Source organism: Rhipicephalus microplus, chromosome 9 (assembly GCF_043290135.1).
Source record: "Rhipicephalus microplus isolate Deutch F79 chromosome 9, USDA_Rmic, whole genome shotgun sequence".
NCBI classification, from domain to species: domain Eukaryota; kingdom Metazoa; phylum Arthropoda; class Arachnida; order Ixodida; family Ixodidae; genus Rhipicephalus; species Rhipicephalus microplus.
The window spans coordinates 49,790,276-49,811,582 of record NC_134708.1 but is presented as its reverse complement, the minus strand read 5'-3'; the positions used below and the strand labels follow the sequence as shown (position 1 = coordinate 49,811,582).

The 21,307-nt window shown below is 41.6% G+C and overlaps 1 protein-coding gene across 2 annotated transcripts in view; it reads right to left on the bottom strand.

Annotated features, from left to right (window-relative positions):
* Nucleotides 1-4,026: 4,026 nt before the first annotated feature.
* Nucleotides 4,027-21,307, bottom strand: part of LOC142771753 (uncharacterized) — a 41,173-nt gene continuing 23,892 nt past the window's right edge. Inside the window, exons 3-4 of one of the 2 annotated variants that reach the window (XM_075873618.1) lie at nucleotides 6,030-6,044; nucleotides 4,027-4,169 (exon numbers count right to left, since the gene is read on the bottom strand). In XM_075873618.1, coding sequence (XP_075729733.1) covers nucleotides 4,144-4,169; nucleotides 6,030-6,044 — 41 coding nt within the window. In that variant the 3' untranslated portion in view covers nucleotides 4,027-4,143. The remainder of the gene's footprint in view (nucleotides 4,170-6,029; nucleotides 6,045-21,307) is intronic. The other variant, XM_075873619.1, reaches the window with a different exon arrangement.

Here is a 21,307-nt window from a genome sequence, read left to right as displayed (position 1 = left end):
GGGTTTAACGTTCCAAAACCACCATATTATTATGAGAGACACCGTAGTGAAGGGCTCCAGAAATTTCGACCACCTGGGGTTCTTTAACGTGCGCCCAAATCTGAGAACGCGGGCCTACGGCATTTTCACCTCCATCGAAAGTGCAGCCGCCGAAGCCGGGATTCGGTCCCGCGACCTGCGGGTCAGCAGCCGAGTACCTTAGCCACTAGACCACCGCGGTGGGGCAACAGTTGTTATCTGAAAGCGCATTAACATCCATATATATATATATATATATATATATATATATATATATATATATATATATATATATATATATATATATATATATATATATATATATATATATATATATATATATATATATATATATATATATATATATATATATATATATATATATATATATATATATATTCTCATATTTTGTATACGGACACGTGTCGGTTTAATCATGCATGCTTATCTATATACTGATAAAATTCTTGCACACTTTTCATTTCTACCTTCCCACAGGTGCCCCACAGCCAGGCATAAGGGCCAGCACGCTTGGCCTTATAGCGGGCTTCCTGGTGAAAGCAGCTGAGGATTGCATTACTTGCGACGACTGCATCGGCAAAATCAAGGCTCCCAGCTCATCTGGACCAGCTACTGCTGTGATATTTAATTTAGACAGGGGAGGGCTTTCATACCCAACGATCTCATTTCTTTCCTTTGTGAGCACTCTAGAAAGGGCCGCGGAAGCATTTGCGCCATTGGCCATTTCCAAAAAGAGGCCGATGGCACTTTTTGTGCAAACTGTGCTACCTGCAGTGGCCTTGAACCCTCTTTTCAGCCATAAAGGCGCTACTAGCGAGCACCGAGAAGCCATGGCGCGGCTAGTGTTGCAAAAATTTAGCCGTCCTTTCTTCTCAAACTACGTGCGGGACAAAACAGCCAAAGAAGGAAAGAGAAAGAGAATAGCCGAAAAGCCAAAATCTCGCAAGATTTTAAAAGTTTAGTTGCATGCCTCCATTGTATCATGTACGCGCCCAGAACCTTGCTAGCACATTTTATTGAACTATGACCCAAATGCACGCAGCTCTGTACGCGTACATATGTTTTTCTTTATTGCAGACACAAGCCGTCACTGTGTGCCAGCAAGTAGGATATTCTTCGAAAGTGCAGAAACTTTGTTTGAAACATCAGCTTTAACTGGCATATTGTGGCACGCATAAGTAAAGCGACAAATGTGTTTTGTTTCATTTTGAAGTGCTGTAACATTGCTCGAATCACACGCATACACTCGCCAAATTCTTTTAGCAGAAACCTTGATATCACTTTGAGGGATCTGCTTTTCATTGACAAACGAGTATAATGGCACATTTTCAGCATGTGTACGCGCCCCAACTGCGGGTGTCGCCCTTGGGCGCTATCAATCAAACATAACCACTAGTACAACAAAGGCGGTACTATTCCGCCCTAAAAATAAGTCTGTTAATGAAAACATACATTTCAAGTATGGCGATACTATTATTGAGTTAGTAAATTGTATAAAAATTCTTGGAGTTACATTTTCGAGCAATATGCTTTGAAACGATCGCATTTACAGTGTGCTGGGTCAGTTATCTCGCGTAGAGGGCACGGTGTACAGTGGCAAAACTGTTCTACTATACAAGGTAAAATTCTTACTTTATAAATGACTGTTCTGTTGGCATCTTGCTTATTGTTTCTTGGTATGAAGGACTACGACTAACACGCGCTTACAAAAACTGTACCTGATGCAAAAGACGTATATTAGAATAATTTTTTACTGGTCGTATGATGCTCGCAGAAGTGAATTGTTTCAACAGGCTGGAATACCACCCCTACATCGTCTCTACGATTTTAAGTTAGCATTGGTGGTCAGGCGTCAATTTCAAGAAAGTCGACATTATTTGTACGACCTCTCGAAACTGCAGCCAAATAATTTGTTCGAAACATGACATAAAGAAACATGGAAAATAAAAACTTCGAGAACAAACTACTCCACAGATAGGTTGTTCTACACAGTTTCTACGTTAATTGATAAATATGTGAAAGCTGGCATAGATTTCTTACTCTGTACCCGAACTCAATTGCACGATATACACATGTATAGTTTTCAAGATTTCTTTGCAGTTGCTACATTGTTATCATGGTTGCTATTTTTATTTTTAGAATTTGAACTTGATATTTTTGTAATTGTTGCTTAGATAACATTGCTAACTGTTTGCCAGTGCTGTCGTGCTAAAGGCGTCTGTGGGCCTATGTCAAGCTGCCTCTTTCGAAGAGCAGCTTTTACCTGCCGCTGTCCTTCATCAAACTATTGATGAAAAATAAAACATTATTATTATTATTATTATTATTATTATTATTATTATTATTATTATTATTATTATTATTATTATTATTATTATTATTATTATTATTATTATTATTATTATTATTATTAACTATGCTCGACAAGATGATGATAATGATGACGATAAAAACTTTATTGGGGTCGCAATGTGTTGCCCTCGATAGGCACATCACTGCCTTTACCATATCGTCTCATCGCACGGACATATAAAATCATAGAAACGCGCATCGGCCAGCGCTCCCCGTTCCAGCAGACAAACTCCCGTAGCGAAATTTGACGCACAATTTTTGTTGTGTAGGTCACAGTAAGAGTTAAAGCTTCAATTCCTGTGTCTCTCCTTGATATGCGTCCGTGGGCGTATGTGCATTATTCTCTTCTATCAATTGACTACAAGTGTAACACCTGTCCAGGGCGAGTGTCCAAGGTAAGTGCTCAACAGGGGCACTGCGTTTCACCTGACGCGTCCTAAACAACCTAAAATCAGTTTGATATTCTATTACCAATGAGTACATTATTAGTCAAAAGCTTTATGAATACTAAATTGAAGTTTTTTTAGGCTGGAATGGCAAAAACAACCATGCAGCAAGACATTTCTACGCAAATATACAGCTTTAGAAGTCAATCAACCAGTATAGCCTAACTACTAAAATGTAACACATAGCACACGTTAGCCTTTTCAGCAAAAAACAATCACACGTATAGGCAGTTTGTCACAGAAGCAGACGCATGGTATCAGTCCGTCGCCCTCCTGCCGGCCGCACAGTAGCAGACGAACAGGTTATAGGTAGCGCCACCTACGGCGAGCGATTGAACGAGAGCGGGGACACGCGCTCCCATAGGAACCCCGCTATCTGAACAGGTCAGGAGTGTAGTAGGTCATGAGACGTATGAATGGACGCAACCAGCGAAATAGGCGTGCTGTTCTGTCAACATGCTCCCTGGGCCTTGCCTCCGTCCTGGCCTGCCGGCTATAATTGTACGTATGTATTGTACTTCAGTGTACTAGTACACTGTAAGTGTACTATTTTGTACTACCGGCCTCGCGTGGACTACCTTGTGGACGTTGGCCGCAACAGAGGATAGAGTGCACTTCAACCTTCGTGTGTTGTTTCGTGCTTGCAAATATTGTGCAGTTGACGCACAGCAAAGCTGATGTGCCCAAGTTTATAGTAGATAATGATACACAACGAAGCTCTCACAAGGGCTTCGTTGAAAATTTCGGAAAATTTCTTTTGGACACGGCTGAGAGATAGACCTGTGACAAAAAAACATGCCGCCAGTTTATGCTGTTATGCGAGTGATGGCAGTTTACTACAAAACACAGCGCGATGAAACTCGAACGAGCACCAGCAGCGCTGTCTCACAACAGTCAGAAGACTGCTGTGTGCGTGTCAGTGTTGTATCCGTTTTATCGCGCTGTATTTTCTTTATAAAGAATTATACCAACACGCCCAAGCTTTCACGCTAAAGGCGACAGTTTGTTGACCGATAAGCGTGCCTACATTGCCCACATTTTATGTTGCAAAGGCGAAAAAAAGATTTGAGATATCTGTTTCTAGGGCGCGTGATTCAAACACGCCAGCAAGCGTGTGTTGTGATTTGTGTAGCTCTAAATTACGCGCTAAATTTTGTTCCACTTCTGCGAAACCTCGGGAAATGCGTAGCACGGACATCCAGTGATTCCCGTTTGTAGTGTTCCCGCTGCTCTGTCTACCAAACCGCTGAAGGCTTCAGTGTTGATGTGGGGTCCAATCGATTCACCTGCAGCAGTCTGAACTGGTTCAGTGGTGCAGGCACAGCTCGACACCTGAAACGAATGACAAGATGCTGAAGGGGTGCAGGCCTTATTTCTGTTCGCTAGATTTACAGCATCCAACTAACACTGACCGATGGTAAACCACATATGAAGGCAGTTTATGAGGCGCAAACATTTTGGCAAAACACACGGCGCCTTAGTGCTGTGTTGTCTGCTGAGTTGCACGCACGGCTGCCCCAAGCTGGTACCGTCAGCGTAGGAGGTGCAGGAAAATCATGAACTAGTGCTGCACCTCTCTTGCACCTATCGAAACGAATAGCATGGTTCAGAGGTCGTCTTTGCTGAACCGCTGAAACAAATGGCAAGGTGCCGCACCTCGTGAACTGGTTCCCATACGTGGTGCAGGCGAATCGAACAGACCCACCTAGATTTGCAAACCTTTTGTGCGACATGCACGCTACCTTTTGCTGCGCTTTGTCGTCTTCCTTCTCATAACAGCAGTCGTGTCGTCTGCAGCGAGTTCCATTAGGTTGTTTCCCCCTTAAGATGTAGCCGTGCGGCAAAGGCATTGAAGGACCGCTGGTGAAAAGAGCAAGCGCGCTTGATAAGGCAGTGGTTCCATCTCTTGCGCGGCGTGTCAGCTGCATGTTTCCCAAGTTGTTTAAAAACCTTTTAAAGTTGACTCTTTCACTTTTGAGTGTCTCTGGCCGTGACTTGCCCCCCTGTGCCTGTCCGATTTCAAGAGTATCATGGAAGCTTAAAATGCAGAGGCCGATAAGCTTGCTCCTCGTCATGTACAGGCTATTTACAAAGGCAATTGCTAATGGAATCAAGACAACATTAGAATTCAATCAACCAAAGGAGCAAGCAGGATTTTTTACTGGCTACTCAACAATCGGCCACCTTTATAGTATCAATCAAGTGATAGAGGAATGCTCAAAACACACCCAAACACTGTACATAGCCTTTATAGATTAGGAGAATGCATTTGATTCACTAGAAATATCGGCAGTCATGCAGAGAATGCAGAATCAGGGCATCGCTGAATCATATATAAACATCCTGGAAGAAATCTACAGCAGAATAACTGCCACCATAGTGCTCCACAAAGAGAGCGACAGAATATCAATAAAGAAGGGTGTAAGAAAAGGGGATACAATCACCCCAATGCAATAAGCATATGGGTGATTGTATCTCCTGTAAGCACGTGGTAAATATACCGCATGCTTACAGGAGATTTTGATTGACTGATATGTGGGGTTTAATGTCCCAAAATCACCATATGATTAGGCGAGACGCCGTAATGGAGGGCTTCGGAAATTTAGACCACCTGGGGTTCTTTAACGTGCACCCAAATCTGAGCACATGGGCCTGCAACATTTCCGCCTCCATCGGAAATGCAGCCGCCGCAGCCGGGATTTGATCCGCGACCTGCGAGTCAGCAGCCGAGTACCTTAGCCACTAGACTACCGCGGCGAAGCACACAAGATTTTCAGAGGCTTAGAATGAGAAGAGTGAAGGATACAAGTTAATGGGGAATATCTTAGTACCTTGCACTTTGCTGATGACATTTTACTGTTGAATAACTCAGGGGACAAATCCGATTCATGATTACTGAGTTAGATAATGAGAGCAGAAAGGCAGGTCTTAAAATGAATCTGCAGAAAACGAAAGTTATGTACAACAACCTCGGAAGAGAACAGTGCTTTGAGGTAGGTAGCAGTGCACTTAAATTCTAAAAGTCTATTTGAGGCAGCTAGTAAATGCAGAGCCAATCCATGAGATTGAAGTAACTAGAAGAATAAGAATGGGGTGGTGCACATTTGGCAAGCACTCTCAGATCATGACTTGTAGATTGCCACTATCCCTCAAGAAGAAAGTATATAACAGCTGTATCTTGCCGGTACTTACCTACGGACCAGGAATCTGGAAGGTTACAAAGAGGGTTCAAATTAAGTTGAGGAGGACGCAGCAAGCAATGGAAAGGTAAATTGTAGGTGTAACCCTGAGGGACAAAAACGAGAGCAGAGTGTATCAGGGAACAAACGAGTGTCAAGGACATTATAGTCAAAATAAAGAAGAAATGGTCATGGGCAGAGCACATCGCATGAACGCAAGATAAATGATGGTCATTAAGGATCACTACTGGATTGCAATAGAAGAAAAGTGTGTGAGGGGGAGGTGTATATGTTACGTGGGCAGATGAGATTAGGAAGTTTGCAGGTATCAAGTGGCAGCAGCAAGCACAGGACCAAGTTGACTAGGAGAAGCCTTTGTCCTGCAATGGGCGTAATCAGGCTGATGATGATGATGAAATACCTACTTATTCAAAAGCCAGTCATATTGCGTTTTTGGATATACAGAATCAAATCTCAGGATATAATTATACTTAAAATTTATTTTTTGCTTGATTAATTCTAAGAAAAGAAAAATTCGACTTTTGACGAGGCTTGAGGGATGTGCTCTGTCGACCATGGTAGTGGCTCCAGAAGAGTGGTCATGTGCATCAGTACACCATGAATTGAAGTTAAATGAAGACAGATTTATTAGGCAGGTGGTTCAGTTCATCCAGTCATCAGTGTAATTTCATCTTTTTTAACCCTGATTAATACCACTCTCAAAAACAGGTGATTTACTCAGCTGTGTACAAAGCGCCTTAAAGGATTGACACTGAGGCTAGCACAGCTGAAAAAGTGAGCGACTGAGTAGTGCTGCCATTGTGTCGTCTACTAATCCTCCTTGTGAGGATGGTCCTAAGTTATACTTCGCTGTGCAACTGTCTTTGGGCATTGTGAAAACGTACCAACACATGAAGGAACGAAATCATAAGCTTTTAGAAAATTTACAAATGGCGAAATCAATATATTCATGCTAAGTCTGCATTAATACATGAATTTTCGAATGCATGATGGAGAATGTACTGTACGTCAGTGACGCTGTGGCGGAAAAAAGCAAAATCATACAAGTACGTCAGTGACAGTGGAAGAGTTATTTTTCTTACTTTTTGGTTATTTTTTTAGGCTAATTATTTTGGGCGATGCTCATTTACGTTAACATGATTTTGAGCATTGCTAGTCTTGTTTTTAGGCCTCTACTCACCTCTTGTTAGTGAATGATGACTAGGGGCTGTATTGTTAGACATTGAAAATCATGTTCTAGGTGCCAAAAATAGGCAGGCTAAACACAGTTTTAGGCACCCAAAATTGTAAATAGAGGCACAATAAATTTTTACAAGTTCAAATTTTCAGAGAAAAAGGTGTGGAACCTGTGTCTACGACAAGAAAGCAAAAAAAAAAAAAGCTATAGTTTATGATAACATAAAGGCCTTCATGGTTTAACATAGCCATGCAATTGTCCTTTTTCCTACGCAGTTTTCAGAGCATGGTCTCTCCTGTTATTGTCCCGCATGGCAAGTTTAGTGTTCACCATCAAATAAACTTGCTCCTGGGTCACTTTTTTTTCGGCATGGCTGAGAAGCGCAGCAAAAGAGCCAATAGCTAAACCGCTAAAAGGACTGAAGAGTCATTTAACCTCGTGTTGGCCGTAGGTTCAATTGCGCAGAATCAATTTGTTAACACCTTCAAGGGTCTCTCACCATGCTTGAGCATTTCGAGCTGGCGAGTGATATGCATGCTCTGGACGCTGACGATCACATCTTCCAAGATTTGCAACGCTATGCATGCCTCGGAAAGATGTGAAATTTCGGACTGAATGCCACATGCCCTTGATCTTATGGGCGCATGCACCAGCATGGAGGCTGTGACGTACAGAAGGAATGTTTCTTGGTACGTCATAATAGTTAGTGACAGTGATAATTGTTTAAGGTGACGTGTGTAGTAGGTGCAACCTGTCGCCCGAATAGAAGGATAGGAGTTGATAGGAGTATTAAAACATAGAAATAGAATCTGCGCGTTTTATTCCCATCTTTTACTTCGAATCTCTCGAGATGGGAGACTAAGCTGCCTCCATTGCGTTTGCGTTCCCGCATCGTGCCGGCGCCAGCCCTGACAATGCGTGCCGTGTTTTTGGTGCATCTTCCCTTACCGAATTTCCAGGGGTGCTATGAGCTGTGTCGTGGCGAGGATGCATGATCCTTGCCAGCCGCTCCAAACATGCATGCATAGAGGGATCCATCACGTAGAAATGGACAGTACACTACAGGGAACAATGGTGACTGCAACATAAAACTGCAGTCACCATCAGTAATGTAATTGCACACAGCGTACCTTTCGATGTATCTATCTTTTCTTCCTCGTCCGGCGTCACTAGTTGCATGACATTGCAGAATTTAAATCTTCCACCTACTAAAAACGTGTATGGTGAACACTCACTACAGTTCGTAGGAGCTAAAATGTGGGGTAACATACCACTTCAGATTAAAGATTCTAGGGCTTTCTCGAGCGCACTCAAAAAATTTTTGCAACATGTAGAGCAATGGTATTGACCATGTACATAACCTTACACATAGTTTGATGTTTCGTCTGTACTTGTTTATTTGATTATTTGTGAATAAAGTGCAACTATGTGTTCTCTATACATTTGCGTATGTTCTATCAAGCATTTCGTCACCTTAAATCCCAATAATATCATCCTGTACTTTTGTTCGTTTTATTGAAAAATCAGTTTTTTTTATGTTCTGATTTTTTTTATACAAATTGTATTCTGCTCGTATACTTTCTCCCGTTAGACCCCCTACTAGCCTATGGCTATGAGTCTAATCAGTGTTATGCATTTCATGAAATGTAATCAAAACAACCTCAATAAAATCCTAATAATAACTATACAACACTGCTGGCCTGCACGCACTGGCTTGGGCGTGTCATGCGCACACAATGTAGCCATGCGTGCGCATGACGTGTTGATGCGTCAGCGTCGTGTTATTTTCAGGCTTCAAGTTGCTCAGATACTAACAACAGCAAGGAAGGAATCTGGCATCACGCTTTCGTGGCTCACAGTGAACCAGTTAAAAAGTTTTTAAGGTGCAAAGCTCTTCAGTGGGCTGCAGCAGCTTCCAGTGTGTAGAGAAAATTTCTCATGTGAGCTTGTCAAGCATCTTTTATGAAGTAAATTACTAACGAAACAAAAGCCACCTGTAAAGGGGATTTTTTTTTAGCTGCACTGTATTTTCTCCGGACGGTACTTCACAACATTGCATTCTTTCTCCATCATCCTGCTGCTCCTGCAGCTGCACAGAGGCACCTCCTTCCGGTTCTCGGCACCCCAACACACCCAGGTTTTCAAGGAGGTGCATTGATTCCTCGGGAACACGGGACTGTAAAACCGGCTGTAAAAGCCGCCTGCTATGTCTTTGGCCAAGGATGCCACTCTCCTCTTCTTCCCCTCTCCTCTATCCACTTTCATTTTCCTCTCCCCATTCCACCGTATACGCTGGGACGTGCTCCCATTTATGGTTGTAGGAATAACATCTTTCCTTTCCTCTTCGTCCCCCTGCTCTAACCGCTCACGCCACGTCAGTGTAATGAGGTAAGGTGGCCGGCACATCCCATTCCACTGCTACTAGTGATTGCTTTTTGCAAGTTTGTTGAACTAGGGTACTAGGTTGTTGCACTCAATTGAGTTCCAAAACGTCAATCTTGCCAGGTAACAGGAAATAAGATCTCAAACTGTTCTTAGAAGTGAAATTTGACTTCAAATATTGCTCATACAGGTGCCATTTCTTGGAATTAGGCATTTATAGGAGCTATAAAAACACTATAAAAGCCCTCCTTAACCTCCGATTTGGGCTCGTATATCTACTGCACAATGGGAACGCAAGGATCAAAAATATTATTTACCTATAATCCGGTCTCAAATGATCGCACAGTGCGAGATCTTTTATTTATCTTTATTTATTTACAAAATACTGTCGACTCTCCTTGAGGGTTATTACAGGAGTGGAAAAGATACAAACTTTTCACAAGCAAGGCAATGCAGTGGCAATACAAGAAGAGTACATAAGAAAAGAACACAAGAGTAATGACATCATGAAGTGCAAGCGTCGCGATCATGGTAATAACTAATGCATACATCATACAGGAATAGCAATACATTGCCTACAACCAAATGATAAATAAAATAAATTGTTAGATTGTGGATGCTTTCACCCGTATGCAATTAGGTTAGCACATAGATCTTGGGGGCACCGAGATGAAATTTCCAACTCTTTCTAAAACATTTTGAAGTGTTGACTGTGTTACAGTAGCTGAATCAAGCGCATTCCACTCTCTTATTACGCGAGGAAAAAATGAAAACCTGAAGGTATTGTTACGGCAGAAATATTCTTCGAAGATCAGCTGTGCTTTTGGCGCACTTTCCCTTTTGCTTTTATAGTAGCAAAGGCAGAGGCATTAGTTTTAAAGTGGCCGTTCAACAGTTGGTAAAAGAACTTCAACCGATGTGTTTTTGCTCTATCGCAGAGCGTAGGTAGATATGCTCGGAGCAGAAGCTCAGAAGGGGAATCCGTTCGCTTATAGCGGTTAAAGATAAATCTCACCGCCTTGCGCGGCACGCTCTCGAGCAAAGCTATGTCAGTATTTGTTGAAGGAAACCACACTATATTCGCATATTCTAGCATAGGTCTTATAAAGGTAATGTAGGATAAGCGCTTCGTATCTGTGGTGGCGTAGCGTAGGGTCCGTTTTAGGAAAAAACAACTTGTTCATTGCCTTTTTCGTTGCTTGTTGTACATGTGCAGCCCATTTTTTCAGAATTTAAGTTTCAGTTTTTTCAGAATTAATAACCATCTGCCAATCTTGACACCACTGGGCTCTGTTGTTTAGGGATCTGTTAAGGGCAACCTGATCGTCAATGTGTTTGATTTCACTGTAAATCGTGCAGTCATCTGCAAGCAGTCTGATTTTAACGGTTTACTACGGATAGATGACAAGCGGACCCCCTAAAGTGCTGTGCACTTCCCTGCAACACTTTTTTCGAGTTGTTGTCTGATGGCTTCATTAACTCTTCCTTACCACGGGAAAATTGGCCTATTTTTGTATGTTGCAGCTAGGAATTTTCTGTGCCGTTGCTACTAGGTTTACAGTGCCATGCAATACATCAAAATAAAGACGAATGAACATACTTTTGAATGCTTTTTATTTTGAAACAATAAAGAAAATTTATTTGGTACAAAAATTCGTATACTATAAAATTATAAAATTTTCAAGAATTTTTTTTAAAAACAAAGCGATATCTCCGACACAAAATTTTTCTGAGGAATTCTGAAATATACAAAATGTTTAGTAATCACAGGGCAACATTATTTAGAAGAATTGTTAAAATTGATCAAGCTGTTTTTGAGTTACAAAAAAATTGCCTGATGCATAGCGAAATAGTGGAGTTCTGAGTTGGTACTACGCGAGATTTTTTTTTTTTTCAAGAAAAAAATTTTTTAGCAAAATATTACATACCAAAATGCAAGTACTAAATGTAGGGTTTGAAAGCTACATTTGACAAAAGAACTGGCAGATCTAAATAGGTAACAAAAATTGACAAACACAAATAATTAGGTTTGTTCACAACAAACGTCGTAATGATATACTTATATCTTCCGAGTAAAAACTTATGGAAAGTTATGAGAGATGCAAAATATTTAAAACAGCGTATTGGAGTAGGATTGAAAAAATGAAAGTTATAGCTCAAGAACTTCTCGGGCTATAAATTGTGCACTACTGCGGAGCGTCATGCCAAGGCTGATGCCCGGATCCCTCTGGGGTCGGAAGTCCACGTGTCTTTGTGCTGGAGGCAGCACATTGCGCCCAAATAAAGTAGACACGCTAGAAATACAAAATAATATGCGGGACACATACAGAGCAAGTCAGCCAGCTCCAGAACACGATAAACAAAACAGAAGGTGAAAACCAAACTCACTCGCGACTAACAGCTGACGTTCCCGACTGATCTGATAAAATTTCTTCATTGGAGCTGAAATCCGATGTCGTTGTCCGATTCCTCACTGCTCGAGAAATCCAAAAGATCGCTCGTCGAGGGGTCGGCATCGAGCGAAATCGCTTTTTTCTGAGCGCGCAGGTTTCGGATGTTGACGCCATCATGCGGATCACGTGCGTTTCAACATTTGAATGGGCGCGCCCTTTAAAAATCACCGCCACACGGTAAAAATGCGAACCGTACAGAAACAGAAATTCTAGTGTGTGTACAATTGCCTAGATGGCGCTGCAAGTCCATATGCACGGTGTTTGTTGAAAAATAGGGGCGTGAAATCGTCGTTCACCGGTGAACGATGCCTAGTGGCGTGGTAAGGAAAGAGTTAAAAGAGCTCATTGCCTTACAAAGGGACTGCTGCAAATATTTTTAGGCGGTCAAGCATGAGCAGAGTTGCAGTGATTTGCTTCATGTTTCAAGTGCTTTCTCTCTTCCTTCATTTTGAAAGATATCCAGAGAGAAGGCTGACTAAGGGTCAAGAAAAAGCATCCCGAGATGGGTGCATATTCTTGGTCGGCATGCGTCATGGCCTCGAGCACTTTCTCTTTATCTTCTGCTCGAATGTGTGGCTTGCTTTCAGTGCTATTACGAGCGTCCGCATGAGCACGGGGTGGCATCTCACAGGGGCCACAGTGATTATGCTGTACTCGATGCTCAAATTGTTCAAATGTTGTAGAGTTTTGCTATATGGAATCATTTGTAGAAATAACAAGGAGAGATTTATGATTTATAGCTGACTTTGAGAATTTATTGTTAATTACAGGTCCTATGCTGCACTACAATTTTTGTCTCGCATGTTCCGAGAAGATTTGACTAGCGATTGGCTGCATTTTCTGATCATGCTTAATAAGTGTTGCAGGGCCCCTTTAAAGGGCCAACAAACAGGCTGAGACTTTTTTACACCTCCCAAACAAGCTCACTAACTCGCATGGTAAACCACGGCATCCACAATTTGCGAGTTTTACAGCGCTGCATGCTGTGCAGACCCTCTGCTTTGAAAACAATTCTCGTGCTTCTTTCCTACGCTTCTCCAATTCTCATCGCGGGTACGGTGATTAAACCTTGATTGTAAGCAACGATACAGACCACTGAGCTTGTCGATTGGCCCACTGTATTACGAAATGGTGCTTTGATGCTATGGTGATACAATTTTGGCCGAGCTGTCGGCATTTTCATTTTCCTGTCCTGCCCTGTGCAATTTTGTAGAGCCCGAGACTGCCACGACAAGTGATGATGACGGAACAAAAGCCTACGAGATAAAGAAGCTTCTCTCTACTTTACTGCTAAGGCAAGAGTGCATACCTCACCTGTGTCTCTAATTTTTCACACCACACTTCCTCATTGCACTGCTAGGACACGTGCATACTGGAGGCAAGCCGTGTTCAGTTTTTGCCGCCAGGCCAGTCGCGTAGTCACTGACGTAATGCTACGTTATTAAGTGGGTGTAGCCGCGACAGAGGGCTACGCCTACCCCTTTTCATTGTGAAAAGTAAGGTGGGAAGAACAATTGAGAGGTCAAAGAAGGTTGTTTTCCTGTAACTTCCTTATGACAGCACTTACTTTTGAAGTTTTTGCAGAAGCATGTTCACACTGTACGAGTGTGCAGTTATTTGCCTACTAGAAATTTTTGGCTGCGAGGTTGTTTACTGGCCCTTTAAAACAAAAGCCTTTGAGCTAGTGAGCTGCGCATCTACTTCATTTAAGTAGCATCGGTTAAAAAAAAACTGGTTAATATTTTTTGTCATAGAAACCAGTAAAACATTAAAGTGAAAGTTGTCTTCAGGATATTAGTTGATTGTTTACAATAGTTGCCAATGACTATGTGCAGATGTGTGATCGTCCTATACTATGTTTATGAATAGGATGATCACTCATCGGCCTATACCTGAAACGTCACTATATGGCCTTCAGTAAACTACATCTAAGTTTAGTGTTTAATTATTATTTGAGACTATGTGTATTAATTATCAGAACCTAGACACCTATGCCTTGATACTGTACCGCAGGCCATCAACTGCATTATAATTCTGCCCCTTGGGACTATGAAGCAGTTGAATGTGAACTGCCCTGTAATGGTCCAAGGGGGTGAAGATACCGTTCTATAAAATAAGCACTGTTGGCCCTTCCTTGACGTTCCATACAGCAGTATTAGTAAAACAAGTTGCAAGCAATTGTATGACAGCCATTATTCGCTGCTGAAAAGCCCCCCGCTGCAACCTCGCTCCGACGTGCTATGCAGTGAAAGCAAGGCAACTGCAAGCTTCGTACTTCCTTTTGGTTGTTCAGACGAAAACTTCTTTTGTCCCTTAAAACAGGAACTACTCTTTTGAAGCTTTCTGCACATCTTTACCAACAAAGCATACTAAACTATGCAACGATACATAAGCTGTATTTTTACTTGGACCGCTACATTGTGAAAATGAGGCCCCTGTATCAGTCGAAGGGCTATTCAATCCCAAATTCGTCGCAACATTCTGGAAATGTTTGCGGTTCACTTGCTTTTGAAGCATTTTGATTGTTTAATATGGGAACATATAAACAAGAAAATGCAAATATATTACTGGTGAAAAAATGCACTTTTTATAAAAAAAAACTCTGAACATGCAGCATATTGCGATCGTTTGCCTTGGCCAAAAAAGGAGAATGTTCAAACAAAAATGAATATACTGCTATAGTCATGTAATAGTAGTGCTTTGAGATTAAAGAATAAATAAATTGTTTTGTGGTTATTGCTCAAACGGGTAATATTTTATATACATCTAACGTGACACAATTTCACTTGGTTGCCCAAAGTTTGAAGTGCCCTCCAGGCAACACAGAATTGGTTGCAAAATATAACTCAATAACAATTTTCACATTCACATTCATATGTTGGCTATTTAGGCAGCATATTTACTTTGAATCATTCAGTCGGGATTAGCTCGGTGTGTTTTCTATACTTGCCCTTTTGCCAGCTCTCACACGCAGCAGACAAACGGGGTATTTCATATAACTGCAACCAAATATTTCAATAAAAGGGTGTTGATTGCTACTAAATGAAATCAATGGCATATTTTGCCATCATGTGCCGATTAGGTTATATTTATATTGTGTTTATCTAATGTCAATGCTGAAAAACTTTTAATATTACCTTTAAAGCCAGGTGCATTTTCCTACATGGTAGAGGGCATTCCAAAACGACTGGTGCAATTTTTCACGCCAACGTACGTGCCAAGTGGTAATTTTTTTCTGGCATGTAAAGGGCGCGTTGCGTTTCCACGTGATGTGGTGGAGCGTTGGTGTGCTTCCACACTACTGTTATATGTCTTTGTATACCATGGGGTAGTACGTATGTAATCTGTGGGTGTTTATATATGTGTTTGTTTGGGAGGGTTAAAAGGATCGCAAGGCAGGAGCCAGCGGTGCCTTGGAATAGGAGCTCGACTATGTGGTGTTGCTATGTTTTAGCGGTAATGCAGTGTTTTCTAGAAATAAAGTTTTGTTATTCTTCTTCACGTGATACGAAATCCAAGCACTTGACTTTGCTTCTGCACGAGAATGCTACTACTCTTGCGAAATGCGCTTCGAGCAAAAGAACCAGCTCGCAGACCGTAGCAAAATGCGTGGCCGCAGCTATAGGCATTGGTTTCTTTGTGCATTAGCATTATTGATGGCTGCACGCGGCGATGTTCACTGGGGGCATGTGCGGCCTCAGTTAAGCAAAAAGCAATATTTCATATTGCACTAGCTGTCAAGGTCCAGAAAGCTGCAAAGCCTTTGAATCTGTTGACACAGCTTCAATTTTTCCAACATCAAGAAAAGAGGATCTATGTAGCACTTGGCCATTATGGGGAAGACATGCTTAGGCAAGCTGCGTGCTTGGGCTGCAAACATCTGCTTCAGCATGGCAGCAAACCTACGGATGCACGTGGTGAAAAGTCGTACTGCTGTTTCAAGGTGGCAAGTTCAGCCTGTTGGATTACGTTCATGTTTGAAAATTTGGTTGAAGCGCACTGAAAAGACGTGGACAGAGGAGGCTGACAAGGACAGTGCTTACTCTCACAACTGTAGTTTTATTATACAAAAAAGGTATTTAAAGTGGATACATAGTTCTTCACGCACGTGCACTTCAACCAAATTTTCATCATGATTGCGCTGCTGTTGTCATGCCTTTCTACAGCGAAGAAACCTTGACCTTTGCTCTCACTGCTCACAATTGACAACTGTCCATGTACCTCAATGGGAGCCGTTAAATGATATTGCAGAATGAATTAGAGAAAATTTTTCAGCATAATATCAGCCTAATTTTGACTGGTGTAATCCGGTCTGAGAACCAATGCAACAAAGGCAGTAAGCAGTACAGTATCAAGTAAATTTGGAAGGGCAGGCAAATTGGTTTAGGTTTGAAATTAAAACAGCATTAAAGATGGATGACCAAAGGGAGAAGGGCACTGACAATAGCAAACAGGGCCATTCTGTGCAATCTCTATACTGGTCTCCTGTTTTTTGTGCCTTCACGAATTACGTGTGCTGCATCAGCTTGTCTAAACTTTTATTTTGGTATAGGTGCCATGACTCGAGAGTGTAATTAAAAGAAGGGGACAGCGCAAAATGCTGCCTTTCAACTGGTACATCACAGTGTGATGAGTACCTGATAATGACATTCATATGGTGTTAACCCTATAGTGTACAAAAGTAGGAGGAAATGAGCACAGCGAGATTTCTGTAATACTGTAGCGCGGACCATACCAACTTAATATTTGCTTTTTGTATCCGCTAAGATGTCATTGTGGCCAGTGAAGCAAAACTGTATGGAGAATTTTCTCAGCTCCTCATCGCAATGTCTGTCTGCTTGAATATACCGCCCCATTTAAATGTGTGTATTTGATGTTGTAGGTGCATATTTGTTCTGCTGGAGGCTGTTTATGGCCTTGCGATAATCACGTCTTTTTGCATTGTTTGATGTGTTGTAATTGGCATGACATTGTGCTCTTCAAATGAGTATTATCCTTATTATGAAAAGGTCGCAAAAGCAACATTCACAAAAATGTCGCCACTGGTGTGTGCTGATTGTCTATTGAGAAAAACTGGAAAAGTGCAGACGCCATCTAGTGTTTCTGCCGAAGTGATGGTGCTCTGCGGGGCTCCTGACATGCTTGGAGTAAACGAGCACACCTCATCACCGTTGGTTGGCAGTAAAGTTTAGTATTTTGGAGACATCGACGGTGGCTTTTGGTATCCAAACGTTGGCTATTAGTGCAGCATTTTTACTCCAAATCGTTCAGTCGGGATTAGCTCAGTGTGTTTTCAGTACTTGTCCTTTTGCCAGCATGTGCTTTATGTGGTTTGTATGCTCCAGTAAAATGAATAATGTGTTTCTCTCATGATTTATTATTGTGCATAGGCAAAATAATATGTTTGCACGATATCGCTGCCATGGTGCACTACTGCTGAACTCTCGGTACGCCTTGCTAAACTCTCAACAGAAATACATTTCGTGCAAAGAGACGTTCTTTAATTATAATACTGTGCTTTAAACAATTGCACTTAACATGTTAAAAGCACTTCCAACACTTTTTATATTTCAAGTAGCTATAGCCAAGCGTGGCCATTGCTTAGAAGGCAGCATACACTTGAAAATGCCACACTTAGGTCACTCTGCGCTTGTACAATATGCTCACTCCTGTGTTGTCAGTCACTCATAAACCAACAGCGAGTCCAACGATAGCATTGCACTGGCAGGTTACTGAACACATCAGATTCTACGTCACCAAAAGTGATACTGTTGCTTTCCTGATTGTTTCAGAATATGGGCCCTTGTATCACTAACTGATGCCAATAATCGAGTGTTTTGTTGAAGTAATATGAAACCTTTCTCTAAGGGTTACCTAGTGTTGCAGTCTATCACCATCACGGTATTCTGCAAGCTCGCTTTATTTCTCTGCGTTTTGAGAAATTTCAGCGAAGTCGTGGTTTAAGTATTGAATCTGAACAGCAGCACCCATGGATGAGAACTTTGTTTGGACTCCAAGGTCAGTGACAGGAGTTCAATCTTGCCTTGAGGGTCGCTATTTCAGAGGAAGAGGCAACATATCCGTTGTGACAGGTGCTGTCAAATAGCCTTAAAGCTCATTCAGACTTGCGACTCTCACAGGTCGTGTGATGAAGTTGGCTGCAAATGGTCGCGGAAGGCCACTTTCGCCGTGGAGACTGATCTGGCTTAGTCACTGGCTGCTCGATTTTTCAGTCGTACGACTGCAGTTATAAACCTCTAAACCAATCAGATGCGCATAAACAGGACGTTGTCACCTTATTTTATGGGTCAGTGGCAATGTGAGTCACATGCGAGCTGATGTGAATTCTGTGTGACAACACATATCAGTTCCTTGCAGGTGTGAACATCAATTGTCTTGAGTCTTTTTTTTCGTTTGTTTGTTTGGTTGCTAGTCTCTAAAGCCTTTCGATGGGTGCTAGTCGCAGGTGTGAATGAGTTTGTACAGTACTTCACGCGCATGACACCATTAATTCGCCAAATTCGTGCTGGTAGAAGAATGCCAAGAGATGTAGCATGTCAAGGAGAGAACATTGTGACGAAGACATTTAATAAAGAAGCTTCTCTATTCAAGTTCTGCAGCTTTGAGTAGGTTAAGCGTGACTGTGCAATTGTTTTTAATGAATGTATCGTTGTCTATGTTACAATATGTAGTAAGTGTAGCTGTGCGTCCTCGGGATAAGTTAGTCTGTTTACACTATACACACTTAAAAATTTAGATAACTGTCCACATTCGCCTCAGCGGTGCAGTAGTTATGGTGCTTCGCTGCTTACCTGAAAGTCACACAGTCAATTCCAGCCATTGCAGTCTTATCTTGATGGAGGTGAGGTGCTAGTGGCCTAGGCACTGTGCAATATTAGTGCATGTTGACGAACACCAGATGGTCGATGATCCCGAGCACCCATTACGACATGCCTCATATTCCTATCATAGTTTCGGAGCGTGAAAATTGTGGTATTATTATTTCATAACTGTATTCATTTATATCCTTCAAAATGTGCCTGCTAATTACTACCTCGTAATTGAGTAATTACTACTATTCAATTTATTACTTTATTATTTTTTCTCTGTCCTGATTCAGAATGAGCTAGCCGATGTCTTTCAGTGCATTCTTTTCAGCCCTTTGCATGCTATCAGTATTCACTGACAGTTGTGTTTCAGAAATTGTGTTGACCCTGCCACAAAAGTCTAGTGTGGTTATAGTACTCAACTGCTCTCCCGGAGGTCGTGAGACTCTTCGTGGCCGCATTTTCTCTACAGGCTAAAATGGTTGAGGTCCGTGTACTTTAATGTAGACAGACGTTAACAAACCGCAGGTGGTTGATATTTCCAGAGCCCTCCTCTAGGCGTCTCTCATAACCACATTGTGGTTTTGCGATGTTAAACGCCTACAATTATTATCACAGAAATTTTGTTTATCACCTTGTTTTATTGTGAAAACTTCAACAAGAAACACATGTGCTCCATCTGCCTGTGGGAAAATGTTGCTCATAAGATTCTGTTTGTATGATTACCTAATTTTAACGTCCGAGTTTTTTCAAATGAAGCACTTTATTATTGCTAGGACTCCATGAAAAAACTTCAAATAGGCCGAAATGTCGAAAATTGTGAGCTTTCATTTTTTAGAAATTTGCAATCAGTGTGGTCATTGTTTTCAAGTCTTAGCAGCAATGGTCAGAATAAGCAGCCTACATGGAGCCCTACGATTAGTAAAGAAAGAATGAGCATCCTGATTTGCTTATTCACATTATTTATGCTGCTGCATAGCATAGCAATGCGAACTGTAGAATTTTCACGGAGCTCTAGTGTGCAAATTTGTGTTCTTGCCTCCTAAATACTGTAATTTACTACGTGTGATCAGTCAACTCTGGCGGATACAATAAGGGCAAACATTTTATTGTGCTAAAAGCCTTTTCATAAAGTATAGTTATGTTTGGGGCACACAAAGGATGGCCAGTCAGTAGACGGTGCCCGACAAAAAGAGAAATTAAGGAGAAGAGGCTGCGCAGACGCGTACTAAGCTATTCGCCTCTTCACACACCTTTGTTGCCAAACTCCTCACCGCACCTTGTGCTGGTGAGTCACCCGCACGGCGATCACAGTGAGCTAGACTGAGAGACCACTCCTTGTTTTCAAAAAAAAAAAAACCAAACCAAAAGGCAAGAGGTGTTTTATAGTGAATAAAAAAGTGAGAACCCCATATGTCCCCTTGTTTACTTGAGGCAGTTTTCATTTTATCGTGCAGTGGTGCCATTTGCTCATAGTAGAACATAACACACAATGCGCATGTACTTTGTGCGTATTTCTCTTCTGCTAATTGAGTGCTAGCGGTACTGTTGTCTGCAAGTCAGCTTCAAATTGTGGTTTCACAGAACCGATGCGTATTCAAAACGGCAATCATCATGTCATAAATATTGCTAGAATTCTCAGACAAGCTCCAGAAATTCGAACACTCTTACTTTTTTAGGGGAAAAATAGACCTTGAAATCGTATGTGCGTTAGGTTAAAGCACAGACGCTTAAACTGGCCCATGGCTGTATTTTTGTTTTGAGTCGGCCCTTTGAATGAAAGTGATCAGAATTTCTTAGCTATATGTTTGGTTAATGTCTAAAGTAAAGGTATATGTGTGTGCACTCTGAGTGTTATGGTGAAACAGTGCAGTCAATGTGACGAATAATGCAGAGTACAAAGTGGTGTGTCCTGTATGTTTTTCATCCTGCTGTCTGTGCTCTTTTGCCATAATGTTCGTGAACTAGCTGGACAACCTAAAATCTCTTGTGCATTATGGGTGTTGGTGCTGGCTTTAACAGTGATTTCTATGCTATTACAGATGTGTTCATTCCTTCGGCGGAGCATTCAAGAAGTTGCCGAAATACATTACATGAGGCTCTTTTAGAAATAATTCGCTTGCTTTCCCCATTACATTGCAGTGTGATTATTCATCGCGAATTTAAAAATGGGACCATGATATGGCCGTGTTTACAATCTGCTGCCTATGATTGGTTATTTTGAAACAAGTGAAATTGGGTATTAGCTTTAGCATATTGAACAAGATATTAAATTTTTAGTAGTGTTTATGTTTCCATGATCAGTCTAGAGGAATCATTCTGTTCTCTGCAACGCATTCTTTAATGCTAGGCAGTTGGTAACCTATATGTATATTGGGACCGCCTTCCCTACGACATCGCTACTATCACCTGCTCATCTGAGTTCATCTAA